The 12,846-nt window shown below is 50.4% G+C and overlaps 2 protein-coding genes across 2 annotated transcripts; one reads left to right on the top strand and one right to left on the bottom strand.

Annotated features, from left to right (window-relative positions):
• Positions 1–955: 955 nt before the first annotated feature.
• On the bottom strand, positions 956–6,067 carry LOC307082944 (proton channel OTOP2-like; the record flags this gene model as incomplete). Its single annotated transcript, XM_079746696.1, has 7 exons — positions 956–1,182; positions 1,630–2,411; positions 2,989–3,107; positions 3,623–3,681; positions 4,048–4,184; positions 5,401–5,768; positions 5,991–6,067. 7 exons carry the CDS (start codon positions 6,065–6,067, stop codon positions 1,012–1,014), a joined length of 1,713 nt encoding a protein of 570 aa, XP_079602822.1. The 3' UTR covers positions 956–1,011.
• A 610-nt stretch (positions 6,068–6,677) lies between these two features.
• Positions 6,678–8,102, top strand: amn (amnion associated transmembrane protein; the record flags this gene model as incomplete). Its single annotated transcript, XM_079746698.1, has 1 exon — positions 6,678–8,102. One exon carries the CDS (start codon positions 6,678–6,680, stop codon positions 8,100–8,102), a length of 1,425 nt encoding a protein of 474 aa, XP_079602824.1.
• Between the last annotated feature and the right edge of the window lie 4,744 nt (positions 8,103–12,846).

The following is a 12,846-nucleotide window of genomic DNA, read 5'->3' as shown; positions in this document are numbered from 1 at the left end:
CCACTTTCGCAGAGATAGGTAGTGCTGAACTTAGTAATTGAAGTGATATATAGGCCGACACATGGGAATCATATGTCAAAACGGGCTACATTTGGCTGAATTATAAAAGGTATAAGTGGTCATTTGAAGAGCTGTTTGGGAGCCGAAAGAGCCGGCTCTTGTTGGTGAGCTGATCCAAATTATCCGGCTCACTAAAAATAACCTAAAATCTCATCTCTTATCAGATGGCCTTATCACTGGAACTATTTTTAGCTATTTTATTTTTTCTCCTACACTCCGCGACCCATTCAAAGTGAGTCTGCGACCCACTTTTGGGTCGCGACCCACCAGTTGAGAAACGCTGCACTAACTCATCTCTCACTGCGATTTTGGGCTGGCTAAGGCTTGTGCTACCAAACAATCGTTTACCATTCAGCAGTAGAGAGGATATGTTCGATTTCGACATTCATAATTTGTATGTATCGGTAAAGCCAGCTGTAATTTAGAATGTATTAACATTGGACACCACCACACAATATCTAACAGGTTACTGAAATAAACACGATTGCAAATAGAACCAATGGAGATTCACCAACAGCCTAAATAAAAATAATATCTTTAGAAGACGTAGCGAGAATGTATGAAATCTGGGAATCTTGTTCCCCCACAGCACAGGTAACCTACATTCCCAGCCGGGGAACATTCTGGCATCTTTGCTAGACCTGGTTATAAGGGTCAGTTAAACTTGGCCTTGCATGGTGCAGATATAAACCCACAAACAGCCCCGTGCAGTTCCTATTGCAATCATGTCACAAATAAAATCTGCTTGTAAATCTTCCCTGTAAACGCTTAGACGATAAATGAAAGCAACGCAAACAGGTGGGAATAATGTGGGCAAAGCAAACAAAATAAAACTGAAACACTACTTAACTCCGATCATTTATTTTACACAAACGTATTTACGATAGAAGGGACATTAAAAATAAGACATACAAGCCGTTAAAACGTTATATTTTTACAGTCGCACCTGATTCAAACGATGAGGTACACCTCGAAGAGGCTGGCCACCGAGTGCATACGGTAGAAGATCCCAAAGGGCAGTCCGATGTTCACAATGGCTGCCCACATGGTGAAGCCATAGAAATGGATCTCTACAGTCTGATCGAACTGGGGCCGCGCCCCGAACGCAGGCATGATCCAGAGCTGTCGGGAGCACAGGACAGGCAGTGTCAGTCCCCACTCAATACGGGTTGGCCCGGTATGCTGCAACAGACGCAAGGGATTTTGACTGTGGCTTTAGAAAAACGCATACAGACGGAAACAAGGTAAACGCGCTTCGTTTAGAAAGCGCTTTTCTAACCAGTGGCCACTCAAAGCGCTTTAAAATATTGTATAAAATCATTCATGCACGTATTCACACACTGACAGCAGAGTCAGCCATGCAAAGTGACAGCCAGCTCATCGGGAGCAGTCAGGGTGAGGCTTCTCGCTCAGGGACACCTCGACACTCGGCTAGGAGGAGCCGGGGATCGAACTAGCGACCTTCCGGTTACCGGCCGACCCGCTCTGCCTCCTGAGGCGCACGCCCCCCCCCCAGAGGAGCGCGTCGTACCGGACACACGACACAGACCCCGCATGCAGCGGACTTACGATGATGTTGGCCAGCAGCACAAAGACACAGATCTCCTTCAGCAGGCGCCGCTTCCAGTCGATACGGTGTCGCCAGGCAGCCAGGGAGAAGCTCCGTTTCCGGCGCTTCCGGACGGGGCTCAGGGCCGTGGTGCCAGACCCCGCTCCCGGGGCGCGGCCCTCCCGGTAGGGCTCCCGGTGGAGCCCCGCGACGACGAAGAGGTTCTGCAGGCCCAGCTGCACCACCGTCAGCACGGCCCAGGCCAGGTTCAGGCTGTTGACGTGGCCCTCGGCGCCCTCCGCCGCCAGCGCCACCACGCTGAAGTAGCTGATGACCAGCTGGCCCATGGAGGCGCCCACCAGCAGCCCCACGTCCAGCCCGCGGGTGGGGTTCTCCTCCCTCGCGTGGGGCCTCTGGTCCAGGCAGAAGAGGAGGCAGCCCGCCGCCGTGCAGACGGACATCAGGCTCACGATGACGATGTTGGTGATGAAGTGGATCAGCAGCGCCGTGCTCTTCTGCTCCTCCTCCGCCACCTGCAGCTCGTACACGATGAAGGTGGCCAGGCCGGTCAGCACCAGCAGGATCCCCGCCACGGGCCCCACGCTCACGTCCTTCACCCGGAACTTGGGCCGCGGGTGGGCGTGCCCCTCGGCCAGCCGGCCCACGTTCTTCCACATGACGTAGGCCATGGCGGAGGCGAAGAGGCTGTACTCGATGTTGAAGGGGTACAGGTAGTAGTACGCCTCCTTGAAGACGCTGCACGAGGTGAAGCTGCACTTGCACTTGTGGTCGCCGAAGCTGGCTGCAGTGTGAGGAGAGAGCTTTAGGTTCTGGTTGAGGGTCGTTCCACAGGGAGGTAAAGCGGGGCTTCACTCTTCACAACAATAAACACTGACCGATACTAAATCTGGTGTCTCTTTCAATTTGTTAACTGCCATCGTTAAAAATCTAAATCTGATGCTTGCAGTGGCTTTGGACCCCACACTACAGCAAGAGCCGGAGCTCTAGCCTCTACCGAGCCTGATGGGAGGAGCTACAGGGTGGAGCCACCTCAGTGGAGGCTGGTGGGTGGAGCTACCTCAGTGGAGGCTGGTGGGTGGAGCTACCTCAGTGGAGGCTGGCGGGAGGAGCTTCCTCTGTAGAGGCTGATGGGAGGAGCTACAGGGTGGAGCTGCCTCTGTAGAGGCTGATGGGAGGAGCTACAGGGTGGAGCTACCTCTGTAGAGGCTGATGGGAGGAGCTACAGGGTGGAGCTGCCTCTGTAGAGGCTGATGGGAGGAGCTACAGGGTGGAGCTGCCTCTGTAGAGGCTGATGGGAGGAGCTACCTCTGTAGAGGCTGGTGGGTGGAGCTACCTCTGTAGAGGCTGATGGAGGCTACCTCGGTGGATGCTGCGCACCGTCAGGTTCTCGGGGGCGTCCGTGTGGTGGTTGTACTCCTCCACCACCGCCGACATCCACAGCACCAGGTTGCAGGAGAGGGTCACCGTGAGGCCGCAGCTGGGAGGGGGGGGGGGGGGGGGGGGGGGGGGGTGAGTCTGGGGCCAAACATGGGGCCCCTGCGTTCTGTACGAACGGCCGTTGCTGTGGAGTCACGCTCATTTACATTTACGGCATTCAGCAGACACTTTTTCCCAAAGCGTCAGCAGAAAGAGAAACAGCAATATATCTCCGTCGGTACGGTGAGGATGTTCATAGAACCGAGGGCCAGGCGCTAACAATCACTAGGTTAACCCGTTCCCTGCATACAACAAAGATAGTTAGGGTAAGACGCGACACGAGACTAGGTGCCAGGACGTACAACATACAATAAGTGTGTAAGAGGGGTGTGAGTGTGGGTGTGTGTGTGTGGGGTTGGGGGAGGTTCGCTATGGCGTCCAACACTGTGACCCCCCCAGTGTTGGGGGGGTCGTCACAGTGTTGGACGCCATAGCAACCGGGGGGGGGGGGCATAGAAGTTCCTACAGAGGGCAGGAGGCAGGGGGGGATCCTACATGTATGGGTGCCGTGGTTACCGAGTGAGGTCCTTGTGCACCTGCACACAGTCTTTGGCGTGGATCCACAAGAAGTACGTCTGGAGAGAGGAAGAACATTCGGAGCAAAACAACACAAAAACCGTTCCAAGGAGTTATTGACGGCGATGCACCGAAGTCACTGCTTGTCGTTTTGTGTTTTATGGCTAACCAACAATTCCCTTCACTTTATTCATCCCCGAGGGGCAATTTAAGAGGGCGCAGGACAGTAGCTTAAAAAGAGGCAAAATCAACAAACACAAGCAGCGCACACACACTGCATAATCAACAAACACACACACACACACACACACACACACACACACACACACACACACACACACACACACACACACACACACACACAAACACAATCAAGCAACACAAACATAGCAAAAAAAGTACCCACTTTAACAAAAAGTGCCTACCTGGAAGAATATGAAGACAGCCTGTATGCAGGGGAAAGCTACCTTCACCGGAGAGTCGCAGTGCAGGCGGCCGGAGTAGTTGGCGATCATGAACATGTCCATGATGAGGCTGAGCAGACCGAAGAGGACCAGACCCACTGCGGAGACAACGCCTCAAACCCTAATCAAAGCACAGCTGAAGGCCTCCCTCTACAGCAGTGGTATTCACTATTTTTTTCAGGAGAGCCGCACTGACAGGACGACGTCAACAGGAGATCCATTTTTACCGCAAAGTATCAAAAGCTATAAATCCAGTCATAAATAAGTATGCCTGCTTAATAATATGTCCTCCCTGAAGCAGTGTTTCCCACAGAATTTTGTGAAACTGTGGAGGGAACCCGGTCCTTAGCGGGGTCCGGGGGCATGCTCCCCCGGAAGAAAATCTGGTACCTTTTAACCTGGAATGCATCAATCTGGTGCACTTTGAGAGGAAAATTAAGACTTGTGTGACTGTGTGCTATTTTCTGGAGTAATGTGGAGACACTGGGTCACATAACATGGAAGCTATTGAAGAATAAGTTTATAAGAATAAGTCCATCCAAAGAGCACATTCTCTCTTGTTATGCAGGAAAACCGCCAATCTGGCAACCCCGCTGTCAGCGTAGAGCCGAGCAAGTTTAAAAATATTTTCTAGACAAGGCTATATTTCCACCTTTCAATGCCGATGTTGATTTATTTTTTAAATAATTGTTTGTATTGTTTTTTTAAATACCTGTATTCACTGCATGATCATATCACTGTATATTTTTACCGCCATGCGAGCCGCAAATAGAGGCTTGGCGAGCCCCATGTGGCTTGCGAGCCGCGCAATGAGTAATGCTGCTCTACAGTCTCCCGTTGGTAACCGGGGGGGGGGGGGGGGGGTCAGTGTCTGATCATGTGACTGTCTGTTTCTGATTGTATCGATTCCTGTTTGTGTTGTCAACTAAATTAGTAGTAATTCCTTATTCTGTCCATTTTTGCGTGTTGCGGTGAGTGTGACTTGATGCCTGGACTCTCCTTATGGTTCACCGGCCAGCACCCCATCACCGATTTAAAAAGTTTTGCCTGTATGTATGGATGTCAACTATGGCCCCCTTTGCCATTGATCATCCCTGGTAGGAGGTGTCCCCCACTCCCCCCCGAGTTTTCTCTTGCCCTCTCGGGGGCTAGGGTCAGGGGGGTGTCAAATCTACAGCCTGATAAGCACTTTGAGACTGTACCTGTGATTAAGGGCTATACAAAAAAAAAAAAAATGTGATCGGGGTGTCGGATATGCAACTAAACAGGCGAACTATCGTCTGGGGTTTGACGGGGGGTGGGGGGCGCGCTCACCTCTCAGCCACAGAGGCCCTGCGTGGCTGTCCTTGGACGAAACAGCTCTCCTGGTGAAGATCGTGTAGAACAGCATCCAGAGTATGGTTAGGCTGAGGAGGACGATAAGGAAGATCTGCCGGTGCACGGAGGTGACGGCGGCGCCGTTCACCGCGCTGCAGCTGATCAGAGCAGCGCCCAGGATGAGGATGTTGACACACAGGATGACGGACAGCGTCCAGCCGCCCCCGTGCCCCGCTGCGGGGGCGGCTCCCACTCCAGCCGGGCCGGGAGTTGGAGCGGGTCCCGTGGGGGTGTTATCGATCTGATCGACCGTCTCAGTGCTGGACGGACGGGATTCCGATACCCGTTCATCCCGGCGGGTCTTTCTGCAAAACAATAAACCAATGCATGCAATGTTCATCCGTCGACGGGAACGTTTTTGCATGTTCTAAGTAGGCCTATGGGGAAGATGGGTGTGTGTGTATATATATATATATATATATATATATATATATATATATATATATATATATATATATATATATATATATATATATAGGCCTGGTGTTGAGGCCAATGGGGCTATACATTCAAGTCGTAGTCGTTACCGCGTGAAAAGTCTTGTGCACGTCCGCATCATCTCTAGAGTCACATTCCTCACGTCCATTTGGGCTAAAGTCGTCATTCTGATAAAGTTGTTATTTCGGGTGGGGAGTAATGTTGTTCCGCGCACGGCAACGACCCGGGCTGTCCGCAGACTCCGCAGTCGTGCAGGTGCGATCAGATGACCTCGTTAACTGATCGCACCTGCGCAGCCTGACGCGTGTTTGACGCACACCGTATGGCAGTCAAGACATTGAACGCTCTGAGTTTATGAACCAACAGCTACCAACAGAACAGTTTATGAACGAAATGCTACCTACCCACATTGACATTTACATTTAGGGCATTTAGCAGACGCTTATATCCAAAGCGACTTACAATAAGTACATTTGTCATTTTGCCAAGCACTAACAATTGCTTGGTTGACCCATTCCCCATAGACAACAAATATAGCTATGATAAGACGCTGCACAATGCTAAGTAGCCAACTATTTTCAAGTGCACCTTTGCAACACCTTTGTTTCCCCCGTATTAAAAAGTTAATCTTTAACATTTAACGTCAGCTCAAATTACCCTATTTCCCACTGCTCATCAGTTTTACTTGAGGCTGTGACGTGCAGTGCATTCACATGACACAAGTCACCAGGTTTGGACACAAAGGTCACGTTAACGTTCGGTCAGACACCGCCAACATGCTCCGCAGGCCGGACGTCTGCCTCCTCGTCTTCTGCCTCTTCGGCGCGACGCAGGCGCTGTACAAGCAGTGGATCCCCGACACCAACTACGAGAACCGCTCCAACTGGAACACGGGGGTGGTCCCGTGCGGCCGCGACCGGGTGGTGTTCCCCGCCCCGGGGAGTGTGTACGTGGGGACGGCCCACTCGGTCCAGGAGATGACCCTGCCCCCCAACGGCGAGCTGCTCCTCCACGCAGGGGCCGGCTTCTACATCGGGGGGGCTGAGGAGCCGGGGTGTGGGGCGGGCGCGGTGGCCCGCTTCAGGGACTCGGACCCCCTGCGGTGGTTCGACCCCACCCTGTGGCACGCCGCCCTGACCCCGGACGACCTGGGGAAGGGGCGCCACGTCTTCTCCGTCCACGAGGAGAGCGTCCCGTGCGAGCGGGACGACGTGGTCTTCGAGGCCGCCACCTCCTTCAGGGTGGACACCTCGTCCAGCGGCGGCGGCGCCGTCACGGTGAGGAGCGTCTCCGTCCTGGGGGAGACGTTCAGCCGCCAGGCGGACCTCGCCCGCTACCTTGGCTCCGCCTCCGGCCGCGCCCAGTTCCACGGCGGCTCGGCGCTCGCCGTGGAACCGTCGGGCTGCGACGACCCCGCCGGCTGTGTGTGCGACAACTCGGCCAACCGGCGGCGGATCTGTGAGGGGGTGGCGTGCCCCCCCGCCCTGCCCTGTGAGGTGCCCCTCCGGCCGGCGGGACACTGCTGTGACGTGTGCGGCGCCGTGGTCTCTGTCCGCTTCGCCGCCGGGTTCAGCCTGCTGTCCTACCGCCGGCGGGTGCAGCGGCTGTTCCTGGACCTGCCGGCGTACGGCGCCGTGCAGCTCGGCATGTCCCGGGTCCCCGGGGCCCCGCTCCCGATGGGGCTGCTGCGGGGGGGGGCCGCCGACCACATCCAGGTGGTGGTCCTGGACGGGGGGGCCGGCCTGGTGGCCGAGGCGCTGGCCCGGGACCTCCTGGCCGACGTCGACGCCCACGGCGCCGAACTCGGGATCGCCGGGGCGGAGATCAAGGCGTCCTCCGGGAACGGGACGGTGGGCCCCTGGGGGGCCCTGGTGGGGGCCTTCTTTGGGGTCCTGCTTCTGGTTCTGGTCGGCGTGGGCGTGGTCGTCCTCAGGAGGAGGGGGTGGAGGCCCCCCAGCATCGCCATGCCGACCATGCCTTCCATGCCCGCCATGCCGTGGCCCCGCCGTGCAACGGACGACGAGGCCCTCGGGGGGCCCCTGGATGCTGGCTTTGAGAACCCCATGTTCGACACGCCCGGACTGATGTCTGCCGTACCGAGTATCTACGGGGCGGAGATGAGCCCCATCTCCATGACGACGTCGGGGGTGCACTTCGTCAACCCGGCTTATGAAGATCACGAAACCGATTTAAATGTTTGAGACCTGGCTTAATGAAACTGGTTTAACTGTTTGAGACCTGGCTTAATGAAACTGGTTTAACTGTTTGAGACTCTGCTTAATGAAACTGGTTTAACTGTTTGGGCCTTGGCTTAATGAAACTGGTTTAACTGTTTGAGACCTCGCTTAATGAAACTGGTTTAACTGTTTGAGACTCTGCTTAATGAAACTGGTTTAACTGTTTGAGACTCGGCTTAACGAAACTGGTTTAACTGTTTGGGCCTTGGCTTAATGAAACTGGTTTAACTGTTTGAGACTCTGCTTAATGAAACTGGTTTAACTGTTTGAGACCTGGCTTAATGAAATTGGTTTAACTTTTTGAGACCTGGCTTAATGAAACTGGTTTAACTGTTTGAGACTCGGCTTAATGAAACCGATTTAACTGTTTGGGCCTTGGCTTAATGAAACTGGTTTAACTGTTTGAGACCTGGCTTAATGAAACTGATTTAACTGTTGGAGACGTCACTTAATGAAACTTATTTAATAGTTTGAGACTTCGCTCTATCCAGGGGAAGATTTTTTCCCTGTTGGTTTCCGTCCAATAAATGTGTTTGAGACACAAAATCTGCAACGGTGCAAAAAGTAAATAATTTCTGCAGCATTACATTGAAACATAAACAATCTATATTCTCTATATTGATTTCAATGTGTCTCATTATTAATATGTTCACTATATCTACATTGGTCATTTTGCCTCTGAAATGTATCACATATAATACATATAGGCCTACAAAGGGAGAACGACTTGCGACAGCGACAGTGACTTGCAGAGTGACCGTAGACTCACTCCTCAAGTTAGGGAACACACTTTGAATTACTTGGCCAAAGCTTTCTAATGGGGTCCAAATAGTCGCTTATTCAAAACGAGGGCCAGTAATACCACAACAAGATGGTAGTTTGTCTACAAACACACAGGAACTCTATATGGGTGCTGCGGCGGCTTGGGACGTTTTGAGACCCTTTTAACATAATTACACGAATGATGAAAATCAAGTGACAACTGACATCCACTTTTAATAGATTACCCTGCATTTTAATGCAATAAAATGCAGCACGAAGGATTTTTCTCAAACGTAAGCTTTAAAGTTTGAAAATGTTTCATTAAAAGAGATTGTTGTGGAATAATGGTGTTGTGTGTACAATATCGGAGATGTTGCAATTATTTAGCCAGGTTATTGGTGTGAATGACCACAAAGAGGCTGAAGGGGTTGGGTAAACAACGATGACCAAAGAGAATGAGCTGATTATCTAGCAGCCCAGCTCAAAAGCTGCACGTACACTTAATAATTAGTGAATGTTATGATGTAAACTGAATAGGTTCACATGTTTCTTTCTTGGATCAAACAATGGAGATTAGCTTAAAATGTATAACACATTACACACATTACACACTAGAAATCCAGTTTTCTGTCTGGAGGTCCAAAGAGAATCAAGTAATTAAAGTACTTTAAAACAGGATGCACGCACGCAAAATAACCAGGATCTTTAGGGTAGTTTAGTTTCAGCTATTTAGATTGTTTTGAGGGCAATTTTACATGCATTTATTTGATCACCTAAGTATCTCAGTGTTATTGTGAGTTGCGATGATGATGATGATGATGATGATGATGATGATGATGATGATGATGATGATCTGCATATTTTGTTCATCCACCCTTGCCTATCTCCGGGATTCGTGATCTTGTGACTAGTCTAGCAGGTCCATGCGGTTGACACACAGTAAAACTCGGACTAATCCCGTTACAGGCAGAAACATAAACATGCATGACTGGAAACCAACCATTCATTACACACCGACTCATCCATGTTGGAAACCTTGTGATCAAATAAGAAAAGGCTGGTTCACGATGTGTCAGCATTTTTCGCAACAAGCCATAATTGTTTTTAGTAAAACTCCTGAAAGTGAGAAAATACCACATCCTGTTTACACTGTCAACAAACCACTTGAAACTTGTTTACTTGACAACCACACTCAAGTGGACATCAAATCTCACAGAATGTTCCAGCACTGGGTTCCATCCACACGAGTACAATGTGATCAATCCCATTCAAATTCTCAGTATTTAACCCATGACCCTATGACAGGAGCGAGGAGAGAGGAGAAAGGAGAGAGGGTTCTGGAGAGAGGAGAGAGGACAGAGGTGCGGGGTGCGAGGAGAGAGGAGAGGAGAGAGGAAAGAGGAGAGAGGGGTCAGGAGAGAGGAGAGAGGAGAGGAGTACGGATCGAGGAGCAAGGAGAGAGGAGAGAGGAGTCAGGAGCGAGGAGCAAGGAGAGAGGAGAGAGGAGGGAGGAGGGAGGAGAGGGAGAAAATTGTCATCATGCAATCATACCCAAGAGAACAGGTAAGGTGGGTAAATTAGTTAGAACCAAGAGAACAGTTAAGGTGGGGTAAATGAGTTAGAACCAAGAGAACAGGTAAGGTGGGGTAAATGAGTTAGAACCAAGAGAACAGGTAAGGTGGGGTAAATGAGTTAGAACCAAGAGAACAGGTAAGGTGGGGTAAATGCCAAATATGAGAAACACGTAGTTCCCTTAACACGTAGGCACTTGCACATCAAGCCAAGCTGTTCGGAGAAATGGAAAGAATTGCTGACGCAGTTTTATGAAGTGATGGTTCTTTCCTTCAACCAGTTTCCTTGTTGGGGCATGGGGCTTGCTGCTGCTTCTCGTCAGTCCTGATCGGTCTTCTTCCTCCAGGACACAACGCTGAAGTCACCAGGCGTCTTGATCCCCTGTCACAGCTTCTAGCGCCTACCTGCGTGTCTCCAGGCCTGAGACCCACGTCGCCCAGAGCTCTCCTATTTCAGCCTCTTCTGTCAGGCGCAGCAGAACAAAAGGCTTTGATGGCCAGGTTCCTGAATGTGCTCTTTGTGTTCCAGATCCCTCAGCTGGGCGCAGAAGTCAGGCTGGAATGTGGGGTGGTAGGGTAAGGTAATCCCCCGAGCCGTCCAGACTCTGATAAGACAAAGCTTTCACCTCTTTGTTACAACGTCACTCAAGGCACGGCTTCTTCAGAATAGCTTGATGACTTCCTCCCCTCGCTTGCCTGTCCTCGGCCTAACCCTTCAATTAAATGATTTTATATGTTTATGACCTTCTATGGATAGTTTGCACTTAAAAATAGTACTTAACATTGTGAAGCATCTTATCCTAGCTAGTTCTGTACAATTACAATTAGGACATTTAGCAGACGCTTTTATCCAAAGCGACTAACATCGGTTAATACGCACATTGACAGCAGAGTCAACCATGCAAGGCGACAGCCAGCTCATCAGGAGCAGTTAGGGTGAAGTGTCTTGCTCAGGGACACATCAACACCCAGCTAAGAGGAGCTGGGGATCGAACTAGCGACCTTTCGGTTACGAGACAACTGCTCTACCTCCTGAGCTAAGCCGACGGGGAATGGGTTAACCTAGAGATACTTAGTGCTTGCCTCTTGATTCTTTGAATATCCTTACTGTACCGACAGTGATATATTGCCATTTCTCTCTCTTCTGACAAATGTACTTATTGTGAGTCACTTTGGATTAAAGCGTCTGATAAATGCCCTCAATGTGAATGTAAAATTTAAATGTGGTTTGCTTAGTTTTCCTCTTTATTTTATCTTTTTTAACACCAAGTGTCCATGTGTACTCGGCACTGTATAGATAAAATGGGTTGTTATAATGAAGCCAATAAGTAATGGAGAAGACTTGTTTATCGCCAGGAAGGAGTCAGCATGTCTCTGGTTCTGCATTGTTGTCTACCCAATAAGGTCAGGCCAATGGTTTTCATTATTTCTGTTCAGAGATATTGGTGTCAGTTACTGTCCAAATAACCTGGGACGACTTCCAGGGCTCATTTCCCGAACAATTGGAGACGGATAAAATACTTGACAGCAGCAATTAAAAGGTGTCTGATTTTAGCCAACTTTTGGGTTGTTATAAATTGTGATACCTTACTTTGATTAATAAAAATATTATATAAACGTTTGCGTCCACGGTTTGATTGCGGCCCTTTGTGAAAACCGCTGGGAAGAAGCAGATTTCCATGTTTGTTTCACAGCCCATAACAAAGCATCAGTGCGTTATTCCTGAGGACACATGCATGCTTTCAAAGAACCAATCCCACATTGGAGGTGGTTAAACAGAGCGTTGTCGTTTCGTCCCCCGGCCATTCGTGGCGGTACCAGCTTGACCCCAGAGCCAACTTGTGCTGCTACATGACCCCCCAGGAGGAACACATCCTCAGCTGGTTTACCATTTGGACGACTTGAATTTCATTCCCGTTCCTCTGTCCAATTGCAGTAAGAGCGAGTGTGAATGTGTTTTTTATTTTTAACTAAATTTGAAGACCGTGGGAAACTCCATTATGTAGAAATAGAACGCCACGGCTGATAATCAGCGATAGACAGATTGACCTTAAAGAACTGAACCTGGTTTCCAGGACTTCCCTGTCTACAGATCAGAGATAGATACACAAACAATCAGAGGCCTGTGAGGAAAGCAGGTGTTGCAAAAGAAAGCACCTATTTCAGTCTGTGGAAATCTGCCTTCCGACTGCTGGATGCCAACAGCTAATTTCCTAAAACGAGTGAGATCTGTACGGAATGGCACCATTGTGGATATGCCACTAGTGTCAACAAGTGCAGCGCAGAAGCATTTCACACATAAAGAAGGTTTATCTCAGTGCAACAGGAGGGCCGCGCGTTTGTTTACTGAACGTTGAGCTACTCTGGGATCTGGA

This window comes from Pollachius pollachius (genome assembly GCF_949987615.1).
Source record: "Pollachius pollachius genome assembly, chromosome: 11".
NCBI classification, from domain to species: Eukaryota; Metazoa; Chordata; class Actinopteri; order Gadiformes; family Gadidae; genus Pollachius; species Pollachius pollachius.
This window is presented reverse-complemented; position numbering and strand designations above follow the sequence as displayed.